The sequence below is a fragment of the Monomorium pharaonis genome, chromosome 7 (assembly GCF_013373865.1).
Source record: "Monomorium pharaonis isolate MP-MQ-018 chromosome 7, ASM1337386v2, whole genome shotgun sequence".
In the NCBI taxonomy this organism is placed as follows: domain Eukaryota; kingdom Metazoa; phylum Arthropoda; class Insecta; order Hymenoptera; family Formicidae; genus Monomorium; species Monomorium pharaonis.
In genome coordinates, this window is record NC_050473.1 from 18,726,779 (window position 1) to 18,754,491 (window position 27,713).

At 38.9% G+C, this 27,713-nt stretch overlaps 1 protein-coding gene across 6 annotated transcripts; it reads right to left on the reverse strand.

The window, feature by feature from the left end:
* Positions 1-55: 55 nt before the first annotated feature.
* LOC105836298 (long-chain-fatty-acid--CoA ligase 4) lies at positions 56-26,079 on the reverse strand. 6 transcript variants are annotated; one of them, XM_012680235.3, is made up of 9 exons: positions 25,872-26,079; positions 10,159-10,285; positions 4,960-5,314; positions 4,412-4,780; positions 3,652-4,047; positions 3,116-3,428; positions 2,777-3,040; positions 2,389-2,664; positions 56-2,305 (listed from the first exon to the last, which is right to left on the reverse strand). In XM_012680235.3, the coding sequence occupies exons 2-9, from the start codon at positions 10,176-10,178 to the stop codon at positions 2,151-2,153; spliced, it is 2,148 nt and encodes a 715-aa protein (XP_012535689.1). In that variant the 5' UTR covers positions 10,179-10,285; positions 25,872-26,079; the 3' UTR covers positions 56-2,150. The 6 variants fall into 6 exon arrangements, with proteins under 6 accessions (XP_012535689.1, XP_028051023.1, XP_012535691.1 ...); XM_028195222.2 differs by lacking the exon at positions 25,872-26,079 and adding an exon at positions 23,971-24,125; XM_012680237.3 differs by lacking the exon at positions 25,872-26,079 and adding an exon at positions 23,684-24,125.
* Positions 26,080-27,713: the final 1,634 nt, after the last annotated feature.

The following is a 27,713-nucleotide window of genomic DNA, read 5'->3' on the forward strand; positions in this document are numbered from 1 at the left end:
ATGTCCGGGAGAAATGGAACAAGTGAAAATGAAAGAGATGTATTGCAATAACGTGTAAATCAGTAATATACATCTTTGTACATTTATTTTGCAAATCGTTTTTTCAAATAATCATAACTTCTGATAATCATAATAATAATTGTATCTTTTGATGCCATAACACCAAACAATTGACCATGCCTACTTAAGTAATGTACAGCGCTTAATAACTAATAGAGATTAGTACCAACTCTCATACACGAAGCTATCGCAGGAACTCTCGTGGTAAATGAAGAAAAAAGGTGAGCTGCCTCTGGTCATTAGCTCGCATTAGCATTCATAGTTTCGTGTTCTCGCTCGATCACTACTAATATTAGCTCCCACTATTTTCGTTTTTGTAAAATCATAAACAGAAGAAAAATGTTAAGCTTTTGTGTCTATATGTGTAAACGCACGTATTAACGTAATTGCTGTACGCCGCGGACTTTACGCAGCAAATCTTATATATACAAAATTTCCCGGGCACTGCGCTGTCTCCTCTGTGTCGGCTCGTATTCACATAAAATATAAAATATAGGGAAACATGCGAATAAAAAAGAGAATGCAATCAATGTAATATTTCTAATATTTGAGATATGATACGAGTATAAAAAGTAATAACTACGGCAAATTTTGAAAATTATCTTTTCAATGTAGCAAAGTTCCTTTTATTTAGGCAAATTAGGCAGCAAGATATAACTATATATATTAAAATATTTTCAAATATTTTAACGTATGCAACCTAAATATATACATACATAAATACGTTAAGTATGTACATGAATACTCGAACCGCCAGAGACACGCGCGTGAAAAATTAAAAGTAAAGAACAATTATATTTGTAAAACATGATTTCTTTATAAGCTCACATACGTTTTTACTTCCTAATCTTTCCCTTATAGACATATATATGTGCATACAAGCATACAACAATAAAAATCAAACATCCATCGCGCGCACACATTCGCACATACGCATATACACAAAAATTCTCTCTCTTTCTCTCTTTCTTTCTATCTGTTGCTGGGAGAAATATTGTGATGTTTGAATTAACTTTTCAAAAAGTAGGCAGAGTATATCGACGAATTGCTAGACAGACGGTATAATGTTGAGTGATAGTATCAATGAGAGAGAAATTTGAATTTATACAATATATTATTAAAATTACCTTGAAATTGATCTAATGCACATTGAACACAAACAGCCGCGTTTTCCGTTTTCCTCATATATACAAATGATATATTATTCGTAAGAAAACGAAAAGCTCTCTGAGAAGATCCATTTCAAACATCCCGTCTCTTCTAAAGACCAAATTCGATGATAATTTTGAATAACATTTGAAATAAGTACGAGTTATGAATTTTAGCGAAATCAGCTCGTTCGCAAAGATGTCGTGACTGGCCCATTAACACTGATAATTAGATATGTGCACTACTGAAATACAGGCGCAACAAATCGATTGATCTAATTTAAAAAAATACAAAACATGGACTAGGACGATGACAATTTTCCCAACAGAAAATCGTCTTGTACCATTTTTCTCCAATCATGCGCTACGATATAACTGTACGGTGTCCATTTATCTTCCATAATACGTATGTAAAGTTGATACATAAAACACATGGAAAATTCCATCGGCTCCGTGTCGACCGGTTCACGAAATCGAATATGCAATTTGTGTGTAACAATCGATATGGATGTAAATTTTATCGCGCTCGGAAGACCTAATGAAAAAATGCCATCAAAAAGCAATACTTTCATTTTTAAATCAAAGATCTCAGCTTTCTCCGAATAATTTTTTTCGACTTAATCAAGCGAATTAATCACAATCTGATTTAACGAGCCAATTTGATCAAATCGGCGGGTCAAAGATTGTCATTAATTCAAATAACGATACTAAGACAACGATACTCACATCGAAGAAAATCGCGAGATCTTTTAATTATCATTACGATTGCACACGCGATTGCCACGAGCTCGGCACGTATCCCGTGACCATGCGTGAAATGTGAGCTTATGACGACGCTTACATGTGTTTACGAATTATTGAGGTACCGTCTGTTGGACAATATAATTTCTTAGATTTAGATCCCCATTACACGCAACACTTAGTGCATCCTATGGCGGAACATCACGAGGCGTACATTCTATTAATTTCATGTTGATAACGTTCCTGAACTGCTTTTCTTTTGAGTTTGAATGCCGCAGTAACCAGACCCATATCAGGTGACCATTGTTCTGCACACAATTTCACTGCACCAGGTATTTCGAACCTTTGGAGCTGACCTGTAAGTGATAGAAATGATTGAATGATAATCAATTCTATACCAATAGCAAAAATAATGGTAAAAATATATATATAAACGTACATTTCTTCGCTTGCTCAACAAGCTCTTGAAGTACCGCTTTCTCGATCTGTGGATTGCTACAGAGTTCCTCAAGACTCTTCCCAGTTATGCCTACATTATTGGCGATCTCCTCCAAATAATGCGGATTAGGTACGACCAATGCCACTGTGTACGCCTTATTCGCATCACCATAGACGCAAATGTTTTCTACGACAGGGCAAGTCTTTAACTCGGCCTCAACTTTACCTAAGGAAACGTACTCGCCAAGTTGCAGTTTAACTAAGTCTTTCTTTCGATCTGTAAATAATTATGTATCGTCAGAGAGAAAAATAATAACTGACATACGGATATTATATTTGTTTCATAGAAATAAAAAAAGATGCTAGTAATATGTCTGACAATTACATACCAATGATCTTGAGGGAACCATCTGCATGAATTTCGCCGATATCACCTGTTCTAAACCATTGTTTGTCATCCTCTTGGAAAAAGTCTTCTTTCGTTTTATCCGGTAGTTTATAGTAACCCTCGGAAACTATATCGCCACCGATCACGACCTCTCCTCTGGGACATGGCTGATCTTTGACTCGATAACCAGCCTCTTCCCAATTCTCCAATCGGATATCACAAATCGTAGTTGGTGCCCCGACTCTTCCGGTGGTTCTATCATGCTCTAGAGAAGTAACACGTTATGACATAACAATACAAACGTCAAATGATGAGTATGTCGTGGTTCAAAAATACATACCGTCCATAACAGTTGCGCACGAAGACGTTTCTGTGAGACCATATCCTTGAGTCACAGTGACGCATAAGCAAAGTTTCACTTGATTATGAGTATCTGGACTGAGCGGAGCGCCTCCGGACAGAACAAGCCTAACGCGACCACCGAGCACTTGTTTCGCGGCTCCAAAAATGTATTTATCTAAGAAAGGTGTTTCGTAGCCTCGCTTCGTCCACTTCAGTTTGTATTCGTATGCAAAATTGAAGATAGCTTGTCTGAACGGGCCAGATTTCTTTACCTTCTCGTTTATTCCTTTGGATATGCGATCGAGAATAAGCTAAAACAAACAATTTTATGTTCATACCAACACTATCTATATTAAGACAAAATTCAATCTTTAAAAAAGAAAAAAAGCATACATTTTACAATGGTTTTCCATTTATTTAAAAATTAAATAACTCGAGATACTAAATAATTTAGTAATTAAATAATTCAAACAATTTTCTTTTGAAGCAAAAGATCTAAGTAGTAAAAAAAATCAAATTTGCAAAGATACTCACCGGTACTGCGGTTAAACAAGTTGGATGTAGGACGGAAGCATCACCTTTTGATCCCCTTTGAATCTTGCTACTCGAATCAATTAACGTAAGTGGCGAGCTATAACCTATGGGCACTCCGTTTAAAAGACACACGCTTTCAGCCAGTAGCTCGAACACATGGGCCAATGGCAAGAAACCGAGAAATACATCGTCCGATTTAATCTCTACAGCATCGCAGAATGCCTTCAAAGTACTTAGGATATTTTTGTGAGAAAGAAGGACGCCTTTCGGCACTCCAGTCGAGCCAGACGTGTACATAATTATAGCGGTGTCATCGGTCTTCGGCGAATTAGCAGTCATATTCAACTTATTGCCCGTTTTGATAACATCAGCGAAGGCTATTAGTTGCACTCCATCCTGAAACAAAAGCAAGCAATGAAAGATACTTAAAAAAACCAAGGAAATAATGTACGCGTATTACTGGTCATAAGTGGCAATCCTGACATCAACGATTACGTAATGAGAGTCAATCACAGTCAATGCCATAGTTATTCGGTAAAAACAAGCTTTCAGAAAGTAATATCAACATATCCATACACGACGTATCTAATAACCGGTTACTTGAATTATTAATTCATTTTTCGCAATAATTATTATTCATTAACACTATTACGTAACTATAAAAAGCAAAAGTCTAAATAAAGTTTCTGAACATTTGCCATTTAACTCATAAAATCATCTAAGCACCAAATTCATTGAAAACTAAATATTTAAAATGTACCTTGTAACCTTTGGTGCTAGTCGGTTTGAGTTGATCTTCCATATAGATAATTTTCTTGACTTCCGGTACCATGTCCAGCAGCCGTTTGAACTTTGGCAAAAGTTCATGGCTGGTAATGACAGTGTCTACTTCGGTTTCGTTGATACCGTGAGCGATGGCCTCGTCACCCAAAGTCGCGTAGATTGTCACCACGGTGAAATTCTGCTTGAAACACGCGTGTGCCGCTATCATCCATTCCGCTCTCGTCTCAGCAAAGATAACGATGTTTTGACGTGGCTTCATACCAAGTTCTGCTAAGCCTCGGCCAAAGGAAGCTGCCATTTTGTCGACTTCGTTAAACGATTTCCACTTGTAATCGCCCATTTTATACTGGAAAACAGAATTTAACGATACAAAATTAGTCTTCCTCTCTTCGATGTTAACAAGTACAATAATAAAAAAATATATACAGACATGTTCGCTCGTCCTAAGAATTTATTTCCTACAATTTTTTTCTTTGACAGTTTCATTTTTTAATATAAAATAAAAACTTTTCATATTAAGATAACCTTTTTGAAGATTCTGCCGTTGGGTTGAGGCTCATCCTCCTCCGCTAAGATTTGCCTAGTACCGAGACATTTCTTATCGCCGTACATTTTAACGACCCAAAGAAGCACCTTTTCCAGAGTATCGACCTTTTCACGCACGAGCATGACATGCATCGATTTCGGGGAGTCGACGCTTCTGTAAGTGATTTGATTTTCATCTTTGGAGATCGGACGGGCCTTGATCCTCCTGGAGGCCTTACGCTTCTCCCACGGTCGCTGAAGTATGAGATACACGGGAAAGGTCAGCAAGTCGTACACGTACGACAGAGCCTTGATCGCGTGGATCGCGCCGTAGATCCAGAAGCCTTCCATTTCCCTGTTAAACAAAAAATTACTCAACATTCGTATTTAAAAGCAAATTTCCAAGACTCTTTAATATCTTAAAATGCTAATACGACTTTGAGTAATTAATGACACCTCAAAACTATAGTTAAGGCGTTCTTAAATATAAAAGATATAAAAATTTACTATAAATACCGATCTTAAATATCATTTCGTTCATCAGAAATAATATTCGATACGTAAAGTTTGGAAGTAAAAAAAATACAACATAAAAGTGATAAATAGATAAATAAATTTTTCGTTTTTATATCCCTTCAAAAAAAAAAAAGATTATAATTTTAAATAATTTATACAATTATATAACTCCACACCGTGATGCTCCAACTCTTGCAGAAAATATATAGTTTAAAAATATTTATTATCTATACTCTCGCGACACTGTCTTATCGGATACCGCAGTATCTTGTCCTGCTTATCCATACCAAGCAAACTATCTACTCGAATAAGCAGTGAAGCAGTGAACGAGAGTAAAGGCTATCGGTCCAAATCATGCGCTTTGCAAACAATTCGAATCAACAATTAAACACTATCTGGTATATGGGCGGGATAAGCGATAATTAATCATCGGGACTAATTCCTTTTGCGAATGTCTACGAATTGGCGCCTTTTATCTTTTAGTAGCGCGCTAAATATAAACTAAGTAATACTTATCATGCTACGTGCGTAGAAAAGAAAGAGGAAGCGCTCTTAGAGAAACAACATACATGTCTATCATCGATAAAATGATACGATAACAAGCTATTGAAGCAATAGGATACAAGTTCAATCAAACGTATCGGCGGTATGCATCAACAATTATAAGAATGCAATTGTATCCTTGCAGCGAAGAACTAGGAAAGCATATCATTTAATTAGAATTCTCTAGTGCGTCGCCAAAGTACCATGTTGCTTCCCAATGCTAATGAAAAAAAATATATTTCCACTCATAAAAATGTAAAAATCATTCATATGTATCTCCTTTAACGCCGTGCGTAAAACATATACTCACCAATGATGAATTGATTTTCAGTCCGTTAATAAAGAGAAAATGTTTCACACGTTGAGAGATGCGTATTTGTCTTTACAAGACACAACATACTTTTTAAGTGTTAATTTAACCAATACTTAAATATTTAAGAATTTTATTGCCTGTCGCAAAAGTTAATTCATGAACCGAGAGAAACATTTTTCTTTTTCTTTTTAACTTATCGAACAATTTGTACAGCTACAAGATTCATACTAATAAGGCAAGAGTGATCATTTTTTATGATATACAAAAAAGCTAATATGTCAAGTCTACCTCGATCATAGGTTCTGCGAGGTCAAGTGTCCGATAAAATGTCGAACAAAGTCATGATTTAGACCAGTGGACTTGAATATCGATTCCTTTTTATTCCATTCCCCCGATCGCGCCATATCGTATTCGTGATATACCGACCATCTCTGAACTTTATACGACGCACTTATGCCTCTCTTTCTCTCTCCCCCACCCCCCCCCACCCCCTACGACGTGCGTAGTTAGGTCAACAGTTACTTCACGCTACAATACGGTTATTAATCATGTGAGACTTTTGATTTTGCTGGCTATTGATCGTGTATATGTACCGGTCAGACGGTATCACGCTGCATAATGCGGCGCATTTGGTATTGCATAAGAGAAACAAATGCGAATTATGGCATGTTCAGTTTCTGTGATTTATCTTGAAATCTGCAAGATCTGACGCAAGCTTTAATTGATATTACACAGACAAGTACCATAGAAGAGTACATACCGAGAGCAACGCAAACTACTGTATTTTTTTCTCGTCAATAAGTTAAATCTAAACAAAAAATTCTTAGACAAAATAATTTCAATAAGAATTTCGAAAAAAAATTTTTTTTTATTATTCTGTTTCTTGCTGCAATAATTATTATATACTGGTTTTATCATCGCGCGAACTTTTTTTGTTACATTGTTGGCATTTGTAACACGGTCGTCTCAATTACAGTGCAAATTTTATACTTTCATTATCTCGTTGTTACTATTAATGTATGTAAAAATATTATGCTGTTGCAAATATAAACGCGAACAGTTAGTCAACGTTCAAAGTTCGATCTCTCGTTGCGATATGTCTTCGAGTAAATGTCAGACGCAAAGGGATATATAATAAATTATCGTATGATCCAATTGTACAAAGTTTATCAAACGTATAAAAAAAAAATTCTCATTTATACCAATTAACAAATAAATGTACTTGTTTTCGCGAGAGCATTAAAAAATCAAGTATAAAACGTACAATAACGTGCGGTATAAGACATAAAATTAGATCTATCGTAAGAGTCGCAGAAGGAATAGCACCTACCATAATTGCATAATTCATGAGCCTATAAGTAGATGGAAAATAGGGAAATAGAACAACGACACTGATGTATAAAACAAATCTTTGAACTGCTTTTTAAAAGTTTTATGGAGTGTACAATCGATATATACAAACGATTAGATTTCAACGAACAGACGCAAATTTTTAAATAAAATTTCATTAAATATGTAACATGTTAAAATCGAAATTAAATTGTAAATCGATGTAGCGTTTTACATCAATTGCAACCTTCATTTATCTCATGTCTCATACGTCCTTATTTTGAAATGTATGAAGAAAATCTTAAATTGGTATTATGTGTGTACAATTATATCATCGAACTTGTGTTTTTGTGATAAAGAACATGTGATAGATCCGTGGGCATCCTGTACGACAATCAAAGGATTAAGATCGAAGTACCGTACAAGAAGACAACCGAGACAACACGCGGTCGAGATTCCAATATCGTTACGGACTTTGGACGTCGCGTCGAGTTCATGTTGCACGCGGTGAACGAATGGAGCCGACCGGTCTCTCGAGTCTTATCTGTGGTCGAGAGCATGTGTCCAAAGGGTCTCGTACGTATGGCGGAAGTCAAAGGGGGGACGAAGGAGGGGCCCGCTATGCCGTAACAGGCCGTCTCACGGACAAATGGCCGAGGACGAGCTCGGAGCTCTCGAGACCTCGTGGTTTATCTTCCTCCGCCGATTTGTCGCGCGGCAAACCTCCCCCGTGAGTCGAATAAAAACTTTCCTCGCGACCGCGCGAGACGGACGACAGTCCGAAACGAATAAGAGGCACTGGTTCGGATCACGCCGTAATTTTGTTATACCCCTTGCAGTGCGTCTAACGAATACTCGGCAATAGGCAAACTTTAAATTTTATTTATAAGTATTTCAAAAATGTTTAGCAAAAAAGACCGGGACTATTAAATTTTGCAATAATATAACGTAATAACGTACACAAAAAAATTAAGTAAACTTGTACAACATCACGAACGCCCTTCGTTCTAATGGGAGATCGATACATTACGAAATATTCATTCTCCTTTTTTTTTCCTCACTTGCGACGATTACGAGGACGTAATTTAATTTTCACTCCAGTATATTTCGGCGTTTAGATAGAAAAGCTTTGCATAATTTATGCAGCTATAATGTTGAAGTAATGATATCTTGCTATCACAATCTAACACGACCGTGCATTCATTAAAAATTGACACAAAAATAGAGTGACAGAGTCCATTAAAATTAGACTTCGTACCTTGACTTTTTCCTTCAACAAATCGATACAGGTTAAATCTATATCTTGTAATACATTTATTTAAATAGTTTAACGATTATAACATATTTTATCATGCTATCTGAGGTGTCAAATCACATGATGAAGATGATATCAAATATATCAGATAAAATGTTGAAGTACAACTATACAGAATATTAAATTCACAAAAAAAAATAAACCACAGGTAAAATGTACAACTATAAAAAATAATTAGATTTCTATTCAAATATTTCAACGGCATCATGTTGAGATTACTGCAAACTTGCATTCAGGCACTAAGAGGGTAATGTGGAAAAATCCTGTTATGAGAAAAACTTATACAATATTTTTCCAAAGAGGATCACAATCGACCTTGTTATAATATCGATTGTTAAAATTCTCCGCTGCCATTTTTATACGACAGCTAAATATTTCTCTAAAAAAAAAAATTTTTAAGATATACTTACAGAATGTTCAACGCTAAATGCAGCAACGTGATTCTGAAATTTATTTTCTAACATGCTGCATTCATTAACTCAAAACGAGAAATTGTAGAATCACATGGCCACATTTCATTATATTAAAATACTCAATGTACGATTCACAATATCGCATGCTCGATAACATCGAGAACAAAATGGTCATGCCAGAAAATAAGAAGTAGATAAATCAAAGAAGTGCCAACAGCCGTTTGACTAGCGGCTAAATTGCACGGAATCTCTGCGGCGATACAAGAAAATTAAAAATTAAGTGCAGCAAAAATGTCGGAAAACGAAAAAAAGATCGGCAGACATATCAAGTAATACAGAGAAGAAACAATACGGCCACAATGTAAATCGCAAGAGGAAACGTGCCGTGGGTATATTAAATAAATCGACGAGCCTCATCGTCGAAGGGTCCATCGGAGATGCGTTTCGGGAAGTTTCCTACGAGCGGGACCCACAGCACGTTCAATTTAACATCGTGGGCCGTTCGCATCCGGGAGCGCGGGGAGTACTCGTAATAGTACAACAAGCGAGACAGCGAGAGGAACAAGAAACTACGATAGAGAAAGACAGAGAGAAAGAGATAGAGATAGAGAGAGATAGAGAGAGAGAGAGAGCGAGAGAACTCATGCGGGCGCGTATTGCAGCGGGTAGGACGCGCGATACAGCACAGGCGGTGCAGCAGCAGGCTCATGTCATCACATCTACGAGCTACGCAGCGGCGTTTACCCGGTGCGTTTTACGCTACGACTCACTGTTTATCGTCCACGATCATGGTGGCGGTTTTTCTTTATCCTCCTACTTCCAAGATTCGACACTTGACAACTTCACCCCCGGGCGGAGGGTGCGCCCTTTTCTGCGCGCGATGCGGATTAATCGACACTGCAAGAAAAACCATTCCCAAAGTCGACAAAGAGTTAGTGAAATCGCTCGGGGTGCATGCGGGGTGCATTTCTTTTTCCGCCGAAATGGCCCTCGGAAGATACGTCGAGAGGGTGGCTTCCCTTTGGAGTTCTCGGTTTCCCCCCCCCCCTGACCTCCGGTATCTCGACCGTGTCGTCGAGTTAAAAACGCGCACGTAGAGAGTTCTCGTTAAAGAGAGGATTTATGGCAACTTGAGCGACCGCAGGTACGCAGGAGGTATATTGCACATCTTATCCTTAAGAGGTTTTATTTTTTCCAAGTGTCGATAATGTATAGACAATTAGTTTTGTAACGAGAACACATTTATTGAGCCACAAACTTCAATAAAATGGAGTAATACTCGCTTCCGCCTAACATAGATTAACTTTAGTCTCGGTTCTGAATAATTTGTTATCTTCTAGTTGGAAAAAATTGAACAAGGTCAAGATTAAACCGAGATCAAAGTCAATCTGGTAGAAGCGAACGTAAAAGTGATGAAATACACCTTGAAACGAAAATATGCGACTACAATGTCTACATATTTTCGCCGTGTTTTCGATTCTCCCGCATACAACAATTATTCCACGGTCGTAAAATTTCTTTAAAAAATGCCTCATTTCCTCGGGTGCAGCAAATACACGGGCTTATACAACGTTGCGCGTTAATAAATCAAAGTGTTATACTGGCACACGTGATAATAAAATTTACGTACGTCAGTGCGACGATTGACTTGCATTGCGAACGAAACGAAAAAAAAAAACAGAGCAAAAACACACGTGGAATATTTAACGTGTGAACGATGCAAATGAAGACTCAATTGTGACGCAAACTAACGAGAGGGTAAGTCGCGCGGAATTAAGTCGAACTCGATTTAAAAGAATCCGCAAACCCGCGCGATCAATCTCCATAGAAATTAATCAAGCTATTGCTTAATAGGGTTTAATCAAATTTACGTTCGTCACGCGGTTTTGCTGCGTTTAATAAGCGCTCGGAAGATTCCACTTGCATCTCATAAACGCTACACTTACGCAATGTAAAACCGGAGAAGATGGAAGAGGGGGAGGGGGGGAGGGGAAACGACGATCGGAAAGGTCGGTAGGACCCTACGGCGAAATATCCCGCGATATGCGAAACGTCTTGTGTGTCGTCGATCGAAAAAATTCCTCGATATCATCCGCGACTCGCGCTCGCCACGGTCTTGGCGATCCGTCAACCACGCAGCAACTGACTGTCGGTCAAGTGCACTTTGCCCCCGGCGCACGCGGGCACGTGTGTCAATTCACGGCGGAATGCACGCGTTTCAGTCGAATTTTTCACGCGGGCGCGAAGTGTTGCGCGATGACACCAGCGACAAGCCGATTTCCGAGATTCAAGTCCTACGAACGTCAGAATTCCATTTCTGACGCACGTATGTGAGATTTCAAGCGCGAGTCTTGCCAAGGCGACATCTTGTCCCAATTACGGGTCACTTAAAGTTAAAGTTTTCATTAATTCGTGTAAATTTTACGAACAAATATTTCGAAAACGTCCATGTCATCAATGTCCATGTAAATGTATTGTAATTTTTTAAAAAATTATATATTCAATAAACCAACCTGTAAATTATGAAAATAATATTAAAAAATATTATATAAGTCCCAATTATGAATCGACATGATTAAATGGAATAATTATGTTAATGTATTTTAATATACACATTTTTTATGTATATTAAATTATACAGTAAAAAAATTTTCAGATGTTTAGCATATTATCTACTAAAATATTATAATTTCAATGTGATTTCAAGTTATTGAAAAGGTAATCAAAATGTTGATTCGAGAAGTATTAGTGGCAACTTCCTGCTGTTTTTCCTAAATATCGGCAATAATTTTATATTACAATTACAAAAAAATTTTTTAATGTAAAAAATGTTCAATTTTTATTAATACTTATATGTCTGCATGTTGAATTTTGCAAATTTAACTCGCAATTAGAATTCTTTCCATAATTAGAGCCTTATATCAAATTAATTCTATTCGTATGGATCGTGCGAATTTTTATCTTTGACATAAAGGCGCAAAGATCAGACGGTTAAAAAATCTTTATGTAAAAAATTATGTAAGGAAAAAATTTTTTGCGCATACAAAACGGACAAATAAAACGAATAGAGTTATTAATAACAACACAACCAAGATAAGGTAACCAAGATACGGAAATCGCCAAAAGAGGCGCTTTGACTATCGCATCTCGTACGAGCGTTTTATCTCCCCGCAATTTTTCCAATCGTATCTCGAAAAGCCGTAAATATGAAGCACACTGTCGCCAATCACTAGTGTAATTCGGACATTATGTCGCAAGAACTCGTTCTCGGCTCGTTTGCAAGACTACGATCCAAAGTTCGTAGCTTATTTGATGCAGATAACTATTGAAATTCGCGATAAGAATCGATGGTACAAAGAACGAGGACAATGTCTGTCGACACTCACTCCAAGCTTAAACCGCTCTTCGCGAGAATACGTGAAATTCACCGACACATAAAACTTTTAACTCTCCATTGTCGGAAACAAGCGTTCGAAGTGTGTAATTAATTCTGAAAAACGCAAAAAATCTGAAGGCTGTAAATTGCGGACGATGTGTCAGGGAATTCGTCATGAAGACAAACGACGTTACGCAAGAGTTCGTTGTAGGGAACGAGCAGTCGAAAATTACGCAAAAATTATTGAAAAAAAAGTAGCTAATTTAACTAAATTTTTCAACTCGATTCAAATTTCTTGAGTTCAAATATTTATGTATTTCAGTTAAATGTATAAATATTTAAACTGAAGTTCATGCACGGAAAGAATTTTCTCTTAAAAATTACCCTGAAAATTGTGGTAATTGTAGGACAACATAAATCTTGAAGAATTTTACTATACTTTTGACAAAATTTACTAAAATTTTAATAAAATTTGGCAAAATTTTGTAAATTTTATTATATTTCTAACAAAATTTACTAAAACTTTGCCTAATTTTATTAAAATTTTACTATATTTTAGTAAATTTTATTAAAAATATGATAAAATTCTTCAAGGTTTACGTTGTCTCCCAATTACCACGATTTTCAGGATAATTTTCAAGAGAAAATTCTCTCCGTGTGCACTTAAATTAAATAAAATAAAATTTAATCAAATCAACTACATTTTTTCTCGAGGTGTCATGACTTTCAAAACGTCTCGGGAGTTGCGCATTTCTGCTTACTTTTCTAAAGAAAAAAAAAAAAAAGCTAAACGAATGTGTAATTAATGCGAAGCGTTTCGAAAACGAGGGAAAAAACTGCTGATTACAAAAAAAAAGGGGAAGTTCATATATGCTCTCTCAATTAATCACGCGACGTCTCGGTTTTACGACGCCCCGTGCGAGAGCGCACGTTATAACGTCGTCGTCGCGCTGACAAGTTGGTGAAAAGGTTAAATTCAATACGCCGGCCTGCCTACCGAGGGTTAAAGTCCGGCGAGCATATAATTATATTTCAAAACATTGAGCAATCGGGGTTCTGCAGCACGTCGTGAGATTTTGCGCGCGTCCGCGCAAATCGCTCTTTACGCTCCGGCCGGCCGCTTTTATCGGCGGGTCCGAAGTTCGATATCCGTGCGACATACGCCGAGCGAAGACGCACGCAGAAAGGACGCGTAATACCGATAAAGGTTCCGTCTACTGGCACTGCTCCACATGAGTTGCGTCACTGCTCGGTGTGTGCATCGTCGTGGCAGCCTTCATTCATTCGTCGGGTGGTATCATCGCGACGCGCCGCGCGCTCGCCCGAGCGAAATCGCACGATCGAACCATACGCGCGCGAGCGCGCGCGCGCGCTTTCCGACCGCTTCATAAATTGCCGGATATATAATTAAAACCAACGCGGGGGTAATGCTGTTTATTTTCATGCGCGGCCGTAAACGCGAGCGCCGCGTTCGTTTCATTGTTGCTATTATTACCGTTTTGGACAAGGACCAAATCGCTTTGAAAGACGCGGGTCGGTCTCAAAATACTTGGACGCGTTTGTACGGTTCGTTCGTTCGCCAATATAATTGACGGCACATATGTATGAATACGGCATCAAAGGGCTACCTGCATTCTGGTAAAAGAAATAAAAAAATAATAATTGAACTAATTATTTGGAATAGCTGCTGCACGTCCGTCGGGAGGACGGAAGGGATTTATTTTGCATATTCGTAACAATTGTGAGAAATACGAGTAATGTACGCTTGCTTTTAATATAAATTACGACGAGCGTTAAACGTGACGGTTTCCTATGAATCATCGCGCGTCTCTCTCTGGGAATCGCGGAAAGGCATTGCCCTCTTTAGAGAAACTGCGCCGTCGTTCAGCACCATCGGCTTCATTCACGTTCGCTCTACCTTCACCTTTAGACGAGGAAATAAATGTTTCCTTCAAACTGATGAAAATTACCGGGTTTCCTCCACGTGTATCCACGCTAGCGATGAGCGGCCATTCAGAGTCGCCATGGCGATGCGACATATCTATAATCATTCTCCCTTTCGCGACGTACGCGAATCGACCTTGGTAGACCTCCGTTCCGACAAAACGGGGCATCGGCATTAACGCCACTGACCCAATTTTGCACACAGAGGCACACATAATCGGAGCGCATAGGAGTAAGCACCGCCGATATGCGCTCTCATATCCGGAACGCACGGAGGTAATCCGTCCTTCACGACGCATTTAGCGAACGTGACACAATCGCATATGCAAGATAATTCGACACCGCGCTGCTAACAAGCTTCTAAAAGGACTATTGTAACTTAAGGAAATATTGAAGTGCCCGTTAAACTTGATCCGGGTCGATAATAGTCACTCGTGCGCGAGATGATAGTCATTAATCAAGATTTCGTGTGTATTTCTTTTACCCGGAGAGAATTTTCTCTTAAAAATTACCCTGAAAATCGTGATAATTGTCGAAGAATTTTACTATACTTTTAACAAAATTTACTAAAACTTTGCCAAATTTTATTAAAATTTTAGTGAATTTTTAGAATGTATAGATTTGGAAATTCTTTTCCAGAATTAATAAGTACACGCATTAATATCACTCTGTGGAATGGATTTTATACCGAGAATTAAAAAAACTGTTTTTACACTGCTCTTTTTATCAACCTGTATCTGGATTGCAATTATATATATAAAGTTAAAGTAGCTGATCTTTTTTTCTATGCTTTTAATCTTAATTTGAATCGCGTGATATGGTTTGTATATGTTATCCCTAAAAAATGTCGATAAAACGGACGGCTTTGAAATCCCCTTAATCCCGAGTCAAAGAAGACAGCCCGAGAACGTTCGTCAAGCTGCATTCGTTGAACAGGTAAAACGGAGCATCGACATTAGCGCTATTGATCCAATTTACACATAGAGGCACACGTGTACCTTAAGTGCATAAAACTAAGCCACCGATGCACTCATATCCGAAACACACGAAGGTGACCTGTCCTTCACGATGCAAACGTGACACAATATCGTATACGTGCAAGATAATTCGACACCGCGCTTAACAAGCTTCTATAAGGACTATTGTAACTGAACCCGAGTCAAATAAAATAGCCCGAGAACGTTCGCTGAGTTGCATTCGTTGAACAGTCCTGGGAAAATATACTCGAGGAAGGCACAAACGTTTAACATGACTCGCTCGCATTAATTTTCAATGCTGAGAAATACTGAGTTCACCTCGTTTTTTTACAAGTCTAGGTTAGCCAGATAAACATCGCTGTAATTAATCGTAAACAATTTAATTATTATAAAAAAGTTTAAATTAAATATAGATTTATCAAACGTATATATGTATTGATATTTTAAATAGATCCGATGTTAGGACACGATATGGTGTAATTAACGAGATGTAAGTCAGGTAATTTATCTGTTATCTAATCTGATAACATGAACTTCAAACTACTTCGCGAACTTTGTACTACACTAACTTTATACGCAACAGATTTAATAATTTCTTGACGCTTATAAAATTCTCGCTTATAAAATAAAATCGGAGCCTATTTTACATTAAAAAATAACGAATAAAATAAAAGAATATTGTAGCCTCTAAAAAATATTTAAATTTAATTCATTAATTAGCACGTTTCAAATATTATCCAAAAAATATTGTTGGGTCTAGTAACGAAGATTAATCCTAATAAGAAAACAGAAGAAATATATGATTCGTGTTTAATGACATTGTTTCACGTGTGCACATGAAAGAAACATGAGGGACTCAAACTGATTTTTACATAATAGCCTATAACCGCGCCGCTTATGTAAATAACTGAAATATCGTTAATCAGAATACATTAGAATTATCTTTGCGCGTTAAAGCATTTCTTTCGCCGCAAATGCGTTACCGCACATTTAATTTAAATAAATAATATTGCAATTAGGCTAATTATATAAAGTGCAATTAGCACATAGTCCTTCACTAATATCACTGAAATACCCGAAATATATCATGAAATAACATTTCCACATTTCTGTTTTATCGCGATCGATGATGTTCAAAATTTTGGAAATTAATGTGAGCGATTGTATTACAATAACAAGAATGATCGATGAAATGACAGACTGACAAAATTTATTGACATTGTGTATCGACGACACCAATTGATGAGAGGAGCCTATCACTCTCGCGATGGATGATCAATACCCGCCAAGGACATCGTAGAAAACTGTGTTCACGTGTCCGCGTCTATCTATAATATATTTCATATTTTACGTGTTGTTACATTATGTGTAAGCAAAGATACAAAAGCGGCATATGCGATATTACGACAAAGTTTTACGAGAAGTTTATCACAATAAAAAAAAATAACTTCAACGAATAACCGATGATGACGCGTTTTAATATCAGTTGTCACAGTCACGCGGTGATTATGTAAGTTTACCGCATAGACGATCCTGCGAGCGTAGAAGTGCAGAATTGCCAGACAGATTAGCCAAATGCTCGTGGGAGTGCAGATTGTTTGCGATCGCGATTGAGCCGCGAGACAAAATTCCCTATTCGTCGCAAATGTTTCGTCTGACACGCCACACGTAATGCCGCGCGTAACGTGTTTACAAATTAAATTGCCGGATCCGAGATTGTATCAATTAAAGTCAATAAATAAAGACCGGATCGCGAGATATACTTAAAATACCCGCGGTTTGAAGGAATGAAAATCGCATTCGACGATCTAGCGGGAACTTTCACACAACGAATGGATACCTTCGGGAACAACTTGAAAACGGTGAGGGAAGGAAGAAATGAAAAATGTGACCTTACGCTATAGAAAATGCACGAGTTTAAAAACTTTCTAGAAATTTTCCGGTTATTGCTTATGTGGAATGACCGTTAAGAGTCTCGCTTTAAAGAAATGGTACGATAGTTTTCTAACTCCTGCACATAACTGAATGCAAATGAGAAATTTCCCAAGTATTATTAAAATTAATATAATATATAGATGATATACATCCAGGTCACCGGCGATACCGATTCGTTGTGGGGCTTCTGAGGAACTATTCTATTCTATTCTCTCTTTCTCTCTCTCTTTACTCAAACAGATATGCGTTACATAATGCGATTTGACGGAAGGAAAATCTACGATTATCTATTCGAACAAGTCGCGTCGAGATTATATGCATCAATGTTAATGCATGCGTTTTCATATTAATAAATTCCCCAGACGGAGTAAAAATAGACACTGCATTTTTTTTACGCCTAGATTACACGTGGCCTGAATAGTAAACGGCTCGACGATCGGGCTAGAGAGAAAGAGTTAACAGACCTCACCGATCGATATATAAAATTATCGAGTTCAGAATCAGGATGTGACGATTGGGTACGCGATGACGCATTTATCAAGACGAGCAGTTCGAACCTGCAATCGTGTCGGTCTGGAGGAAAAAAAACCGGTTTCACCGCGCGCCGCAAGAGCGGAAGGGAGCTGACGGGAAAAGGGACCACGACGGCTAGGGGGAAGGGGGAGGGGATTTCACGCTGCATCGCCATTATTAATAACCTCGTGCACGGCCAACGATGAAACCACCGTGTACTACTTTACGGATTGTTTCCGTCTCGGCGATCATCCACGTCCGTCTGGCTACGCTACGTCATGCTTAATCTCGCACAGCTGCGATTGATTTCGCCAAATGCTCGCGACAAAACATGTCGATAAACTTCTTTTTCGGAAGATAAAAAATCTGTTTTGCGAAATGGATTGATAAGAAATCATGAACGTAAATCGTCGAGAGGAATAAGCAATCTAAATAAATTATCTGTTGAATTTAAAATAAATGCAATAAATAATCTAAAATTTTCATCGGAATCGGTAAAAAAAGATTTACGATTACTTTATTTAAACGATGTTTATTTTTGTAAATACGTGCTATTCGTGACTGATGATTAAAACTAATCGTTGTCGCCTTCATGTATATTCAATGTTCAAACCTAACGAAGTGATTTAAAAGAAAAATCAATGTAAAAAAATGTTGAGAAAATAACGATAATATTTTATCAGTAATTATAAAAACATTTTGTATAAAAAATTCTGTATAAAAAAGTGGGAATTATTTTATAAAGAATAGTGCAAGGATTTCAACAACAACCAAATCATCGATAAGAAACAACATATTCTCCGTTGAAATAAGATTCATTAATGTCGACGGAGATTATTTGTGATGTTTCTTCTTTGGTACAATAACAAAGTTAATACGTAATCTGTTACGTGTCCGCCGAAAGCAATAAAAAGCCGAGGAATATTATCCCGCCAATCGGTTGCGTAGAATCAACGCGATTGCGACTGCTATAAAGATAATTCACCAAACCAATATGTAAATTGTGTACTGCCGCTCACCGTACTGACGGACGTTTAAATTACAAGAACCTCTCACAAACAACTTATAATGATACTGATTATATTCTACACAAATATATTGTACATAAAAAAAGTTGCACGTGGAAAAACTGTGCACAAGAATTATCCTTGAATAAAAAATTGCACACGAATATATTGTGCATGGAAAATGTGCTGTGTAGTGAAAAGTTTTTCCATGCATTTTTATATCAATGTTCAATTTTTAATTCAAGGATAATTCTCGTGTACAGTTTTTCTACATACAATTTTTTTGTGTACAATATATTCGTGCAGAATATTCTGATCGTGTACAATTATTTTGTGTAGAATATAATCTGTGCCTTTATGATTTGTAACGTATATCCTAAAGTATGACGAATGTGGAAAATTTTCTAATTTTACCGGCATGCATCTGGGGGAGCCGGTAATATCGAATAAATATTTGTGAATTGGCGCGGTGCCACCTTCGTTTGCGTAAAATCCCCTCGTTCATTGATAAAGACGTCAACTGAGACGATCGTTCGAGGTTGACCGTGAATTTGTAAAATCAATCATTCTACCGCGAATTGATAACCGGACTCGCGAATTGATAACGACTGAACTCGCTCCCAGTACGCACCGAATGGCGAAGCGCAACAATTCCTTAATTTAGGATTACGCCGATCAGGAAGTTTATGAAATGATTGACTCACAATCAGAACCGTCGACACTGAATGCGCGCTAACGCAAAAGAGGGAGATAACGAGACGAGTCCTTTCGAGGAACTATTACAGTATGTAGACACATCCGCTCGAGATGGACAGCGTATCTGATCTGATCTTAATGTAGAGTAACTTTGATCCCGGTTCACAAGTTAATCTTTATCTCTTCCAGAATACTAAGGATTCTAAGAGTTACAAAAAGAATATAAATTAAACCAAGATTAAAGTATAATTCCAAAGATGAAATCTACATTAGTGCAAGCCTAATCAAATCAATTTAGTCGCAAATCTTACGAAGGAAAGATAGAGCTTAAGGCCATTGCACATGCATTACCGTAACCGTATAAAGATTTGGACCAGTCGCATTGCTCAATTTCTTATAGTAACGATTACAGAAATGTACGTGCAAAAACCCTCAGGCCTGTTACTTTTAATAACTTTAAATATTTGAAACTTCCAAAGAACTTAAAGCTTCAAAAGCCTTCAAAGTTAACTTTGAACTTGGAAGTTTGAAGTTAACTTCGAAGATTTTCAAAGCTCCAAATTCTTTCGAAACTTCGAATCTTAAAGTTAACTTCGGAGTTTTTTGGAAGTTTCAAATTCTTTCCAAGAGTAACACAGTCCCAGCGGCGATTAAATTCTGAACAAGAATGGTTTAACGTTGTTTTAACAGCATTACTCATAACGGGACGTTACAATGCATCGCATCGGCAGCAAGGAACGCACGGCAAATTCCAAGCCTCCCGACGCCCACAGGTGGCGGACGATTACTCCCAACAAACGAGCGGAACAGCAACGCAAACGGGACTCATGACCCATCGCTTACCTCATGGATTTCACGCGACAGCGACGGTCGGTTCCTCCTCGCGCGTTCTCCTTCCTGCCCGTCCCGTTCTCGCTTTTTTTTTCCCACCGCGCGATCGCGAGAGAGGAAATTATCACTACGCGCGATTCAAGGGTGTTGGTTCAGGAAACGGTGTGTGGGTGCACCGCGCGTACGTGTGCGTGTATACGTGTCGATGTCGGCGAGATTCCGCCTGCTGCTGTCTGCGCCGCACGCCTCCGCCACGTTGCGTTTTCACGCTCGCTCGGTGTGATGTGCACCGCCGTGGCCTGCGCGGCACCGAGGTGTAAAGAAACAACGGACGACGGAGTGTGCGATGTTGCGTAAGGTAGAGGCGAGGATCGGCGGCGCGATACGGGACGACGGTCGACGAACGACTGCACTCCCGTCGCGCCGCCGACACGCACCGCAATTCATCATATCCCGCTTCTCACGATCACCTTTGCTCTTTGGCCGCGGACCGATCGCACCGTGGACCCTGGGATCTTGCCCGATAACGCCACGCGACGGAGGTGGAGGGAAACATGCGCGCACACGAGGCGCCGGGGCACACAGCTGTTCGCGATTCCGGGACTCGGACACGTTGGAGGACGCGGGGAGGAGGCTCCTCTCGGAAACGAGTCTCAACGACACGCGTCCCGCTTTCCCGAGCCCGGGTGAACTTTCGAAGGCCACGAGGATCACTCGGAACGATAGCGGACACAAATGTGTCAATTATTGTATCACATCTTGAAAATCTGATCTTGCAACAAGAAAGTGCTAATTTCCTAAAATTGACTGTTTCTTGCGCTTAAAAGATTAGCCGGGAAATGATATTTGTGTAAAAATAGTAAGAGCTGTTACTTTTGGTAACTTTAAGTGTTTGAAGGAATTTACAGAGTTCAAAGCTTTGAAATTAATTTCGAATTCAAAGCTTTAAAAGAATTTCCAAGCTTCAAACTTTTGAGAACAACTTCAAACTTTGAAGATTCGAAGCTTCGAAGTTTCGCAATTGTCAAAAGTAACAGTCCTAGTAACACCAACATCGGCTTATCGCTTCTATTTATAGTATAGCGCGATTGTTAAGGAATTCACGTACGTTTCACAAAAAAGAATAAGAGTCTTGCAAAATATACGATGCCATCGGCACACCGAACGTTGCACTTGTTAGTCGAATCGTGTCACGACTTATAGACCGAGAGCCAACCGAATAATCAATGTACCGATTCACCGTAGTGATAGTAACACATGCAACGTCATGGCCAACCAGGTCGGCGTCTGAATGTCCTCACAGTCGGTCACGCTCCGGCTTCCACGTCCCAAACAATCTAGTTTGACTACGAACGACCAATAATACTGCGCCACGCTAAAAGCTAGGGAAACGAGTAATCCGAGAACCGCTTACTCACATCATAAGGTCAAACTTGTCGAGTTTCTAGGTAAATAGGACGATAGGAAAAGTTGGATATTTCATTTATATGAAATCTAATTTCAAAAAGAGCTCGTGACCGTTATCAAAATAGCTCCCGACGTTAGCGTTAAATAAATTGCAATATATTACGAAATTGTTAATATGTTAACATTGTTAAAAGAATCTAATACTCTAAAGAAAATTGCAATATTATTTTCTTAGTATACACTTCGAGTTTTTAATGCGCTTAATTAGAACTTAATTCCAGCACGTTTATTCTTTCTTTTATACAGAATATTTATTTATTCGTAAAAAAGGACCAACCGAAAAAGATCAATCATTAGCATTATCCAAAATCGTTCCTTTCGTACCGCGCTTAAGTTTGCAGAGACATATTTGTGAAAAAAATTGTAACTACCATCGGTTTAATACTTCCATTTAGCGCGATTATCAATAATTATATATTTCACAAAATAAAAGTCATTACAAAAAAAAGTCATCCTCTCATTACGTATCTAATTATTTACTAAACGTTTCGAACATTAAAATTTAAGTTTTACTACTTAATTAAAGTAAATGTGCCCCAATTACTTCCAATACTGCTTTTATCGATTGCAATGTTAGAATAAAAGAGAGCGTATTAAAATGTTTTAAATTAAAACTATAATAAATAAATGCGGGATTAGAGAGACAATATTATCAGAAGAAAGGAGAGAAGTTCAATTTTCGAAACATTGACCGATAACAGGTTTAATATCTCGTGCTTTTATTTTCTTTCATTATATTTAAATGATTGTATTTAAGTCAGTTATAAATTAGTTTTCGATATTGTTACTTTTATTTTGCGTGTACTAAAATGGTTACTTGAATAATAACGAAAAAGAACGTACATTACATATTAACAAAACTACAAAAACGTACCAATTGGTTAAAGCGGCAGTAATTGGAATGGTTACTCTGGTTAGTATTTAATTCAACACTTTAAAACTTAACGCAAACTTAACCGTGAGGTTTAAGTATTTGACGGTGAAACATTGCGGCAAACAAATCTCACTGTCAGTATATCACAAGTCATCAATAATAATTCATTATTTGTAACGAACTGTTTAGCTATATCGCGGAGAAGGACAGCGTATACTTGGCCGAGTTTTAGTCTCTCGAGTCTTTCAACGTCACTCTTCCGACATTCGTCGACCAGCTGAGTGTTCAGAATTTCGGCCACAAACAATTTGCGAAACGGAATCCAAACAAACAGCCCCAACAACCGGAGCTGTCATCATCATAAAACGTCCGGAGACTTTTCAATGGTTAATAGATAATTGCGGGTCCGTTCCTCTCGACTGAAGGGAACTTCCCGCGTCATTCGTTTCTCCGCGTTGAAGAGAAAGAACGGAGAAAGGGAAGGATAAATTGTGTGCAGTCGAAAAGAACAGAAAAAAGATTATCCCGCGTAAAATCATCGGGAGGAGGAAGAGGAGGGGGAGATGAAACACCACCACCGGGCACAGATAACCTATCGAAACGTCTGAAAATAAACTAGTAAAGATGCCTCTCTCTCCGGATCACCCCGTACGGGGGATCGGAAACGTCGCTTACATTCTCGCAGGTCGTGGCCCCCCCTGAGGGATCGTCGTCGCGCGCAGGGCGAAGAGCGAAGGGCGGCTGCGGCTGCTGCTGCTGCTCCCCTCTCACTTTCACGCGTCACGTCACGTGTCGTGTCGGAAGAGGCGCCGCTCCCGCGGCCTCCGGCTGTGTTCCCGAAGGCTTCCCGTCGTCGCGGAATTCACCGTGACGCGATCTATATCCTCAATGACGCTCGATGATGATCCGCGTCATCGCCGCCAATCTCCGGATATCTTTCTCTCTCTCTCTCTCTCTCTCACCTGACTCGTGGTGGTGGCGACAGTTGGTTCACGCTCGGCCCCGTCGTATCACGCGCGTGTCACACCGACCACGGGCACCCATACGCACTGACACCGACGCGGGACACGGACCGACCACCTAGAGATCAACGCCGCGGCCATCTTGCCGCCTGAAACTAAAGCGAGATCGATGGGGCGTCGCGAGCGCCCCCGGTCGGCGCGGCGCGGCAAGACACCCTCTCACGGTCAGGTGTTTTCCCTTTTTCCCTTCCTTCCTCCCTCCGCCCCTTTGCCCTCTTTTAGAATAAAAGCCGCCGACGCCATTAACAAAGATGAAAAATCCCGCAATGAAGATCAAGATTCGTTTCACGAGTTTCTCGAACGATCGCTCTATCGAGAACAGAGCGATCTCGATCTCTCTCTCTCTCTCTCTCACTCTCTCTCTCTCTCTCTCCTCGTCGAAAGGACCTGCGCGCTCCCTTTGATTTGAACTCCGAACCCCGAGAGGTTTAATTCGAAAGCGGTTGATTCTTGGGGTCTTCATCGAGGTCCGGCGCGGCAGACCTTGACCTCGCTTTGAAAGCGAGTTTGATTTTTCGCTAATGCAAACGAGACATGGCGAAATCGCGTGAAGTATCCACAAAGAGCGGCACTCGCTAAACGGCGACCCCGGCGAAAACATCGTCGCCTGTTAACGCGTAAACAAACGGAGCCTTTCATCAAACTCTCCTCACTACATTTGGAAGTTTCAAGGATCCCCCCCGAGAGTTTAATTCTTTCGAAATCGTCCCCATTGACAAAAGAAAAACGTCGTACGTCTTCGGAGAGCCGCTCGTATTTTGCTGACGCTGATACTCCGAGTAAAAGTTCACTCGCGCGTAATTAACAATTTTTTTTATATACTCAAAAAAATAAATTTGTTCCACTTTGCGAGTTGCAAAAGTCTTACTAAATATTATTTTAAAGTATCAACATAAACTTGAGTTAGCAGCCGGCTAACTCGAGCCTAACTTTTTCGTTTACCCAGCAAACACAAAACAATGTTGTGGCCACTGTAGCAACATTGCTGCAACGTTGTTGCAACGTTCTGTGTTTGCTGGATTAAAAATTCGAAAAATCTCTAAACATTCGCGAACGTATATAACTTTATTGAAAAAAAATATATATAAATAATCTGTAACTTAATAACCGAAGATTACTCGCAGGTTGGATTGGAGTTGTTTGAACCTAAGAAAAAAAAAGTTGCAGTCCTTTATAATAAATCCATATATAAAAAAAGACGTCTATTTTTTTCCTCACTGCCTCATATCGGTCGTGTACCCCCCTTTTGCGGGCCGCAATGTGATCGAGCCGGTCAGGCACTTACGAGAGTCGCACGTGCGTTGGACTCGAGCGGCGGCCAGGCGGTCAGGCGTGTGCTCCGAGAATACCTCATGTCGTCGCGAGCGAACTTAAAATCAACCGCAAAGGGAAAGAGCGAGGAGGGCGAGGAGGGCGAGGAAGGGGGGCGGAGGGGGAGGGGAGGTCTACGCGCGGGACGCAGTCGTTTGTTTACGCGGGCAAATTACGCGCACGTCGGGCGACATAATCTGCGCGTTAACAACGCCAGGACGTATCTATACAAATGTATCTATACAATGTAGCCACACTTTCGTCCTATTTCATTACACACGATACGATAACAAACGTCGAGAGGGTAAACACCGAGGCTCTGGACTTCCTCGTGTCCCGAGAGCGCGTCTCACGTTACTGGTTTTGGTTGGCGATCGTGTTATATACAAACGCGAGGGGATCAGAGGAAAAGCATCCGCCGTTCGTGACGCGGGCGCAAAACTTATCACGTAGCCTCCGAGCGCGTGAACTGAAAAATCTAGGCTTTCTGAAGTTTCTCGCTTCGAGAATTCGCGCCGGTCCTTACGTACCTTGCTCGTCCAAAAAAAAAGAGTCGTTACGCCGCTGCGAGAGTTACGCTCGTTAACGCTCGATTCGACTGGGTTTCACGAACTGCGTGCAACGTGCGCCGACGTCAGACAGAACTCATCGCACTGTGCGTTACGACGCGCGTCGAAGAGACCCGTGAGCACTCGCGGAACGTTTGGAAGCCCGACTCGGAACGAACAGCCGGTTACGCGGCCGCCGCGGATCTCGATATAGACGGCCGGCCTGAGCGCGCGGACCAATCGGCTCGCGAGTCGCAGTGGGCGGGGATGTGGCGTGATCCTCGGTGACGTCACGCGGCGCGCGGCCCCGCGATCGATAACTTGAAACTCGCGCGCGCTACGTTCGCACGAATTTCACGCTGACGCGAGATGCACCGGCGCGGCGATCGATGTTGGTAACGTGTCGTAGTACATGTTGCGTTTACGTACGCACGTGCGGGCGTGTGTGCCGTAGCGACTCTTCCTTTTTTTCTTCATCAACTGAACGAAACCCGAAAGAAACCGCGGATCGCAGATCGTGCGAGTAACCGAAATCGATGAACGAGCGTTTTCAACAGAGAATCGACGACGTCCCGACACTTTTCACACCTCGAACGGTAAAGTATTATCGGGTGAGACTGAAGATACTGCAGCGCGTAAATTTATCGACGGCGAACAGAATTTATCGCAGTTGGAAAGAAAATCGTACAATCGATCTTGAAAATGTTGCCGATCAGAGTTGTAAATTTCAGAATTGTAGAGATTACGTTTACATGGACGTATTGTTATGTTACAAATGTTTTTCGTGTAAATACAACGCAGGCAATGTAAATTATTTAAGTTGATATAGTTATGTAATGCAATATAGAAAAAAGTAATTAAGTTATAAGTTAATTACATCATTATAGTATATCTAAATTTTATATTGATAAAATAAAAATATGTTTATCATATTAAAATATAAAATTTTATTATTATTAAAATATAAAAAAACGTAATGTAATTTTCACTACTTCTAATGAAATCTGAATCTTTTATAATCCATTATTATTTAGATGACGTAAACTTTACGTAGTTTATATTGCATACATATAATGTAAATTACTTATACGTACTTCACAAATAAATGTTCAACCTTGTTGTGGACCTTGAGCTTGTGGAGGGTTAAATGTTAATTTTAAAAATCCATGCAAATTACACAAAAAAAATTAATATCAAATCAGCAAACGTTTTATGCGGAAATAGGAAAATTAAATTTTTATTTAACGAATTTAATAATCTTAAATAAAACTATGAAAAAATTTTTATCTCTATGAAGCTATACCCATTTTTCCAAAATTGAAAAAAAACCAGTTCAGATTATCTCACAAAGAATTCTTAATCGATATTAGAAAGAGTTCTATCGATTAAAGTGGTAAAAATACTATATGAAAGAAAAGAACTTTACGATTCTATAATTTTAAAAAGTCATAACATTCTTATATTTAATTTTAGCACTTCGGTTATTAAGAATAATCGATAGACTTCTTTAAAGAGTTATCAAAACATATCATAAAAATTACTGGATTTCCGACATACTTCGAAAAAAATGTTCTTTTCGCTTTAATCAATGGAATTCTTTTTTAACATTGAGAAATTTAAAACTTTTTGTGAGGCAATTCTATTTTTTTATTTTAAAAAGTAAAAAAACTTTTACAGATACTTAGAAATTTTGTATAATTGTATTTTCAAAATTTTTTTTTATATATGTCTTTATTTAATAACAATTTTTATAAGAGAAAAATATCGAACAGGAAATAAACCTTTAAGAATTAAAATATTTTAATATTATTATTATAAAAATAA

Excerpts from the sequence above, each read along its gene's own strand:
- LOC105836298 (XM_012680235.3), bottom strand. The coding sequence starts at position 10,178 with ATGATCGTGGACGATAAACA. Across the intron at positions 2,665-2,776 it reads TGGTTCCCTCAAGATCATTG|ATCGAAAGAAAGACTTAGTT; the intron begins GTATGTAATTGT and ends AATTATTTACAG. Across the intron at positions 2,306-2,388 it reads TGTTGAGCAAGCGAAGAAAT|GTCAGCTCCAAAGGTTCGAA; the intron begins GTACGTTTATAT and ends TATCACTTACAG.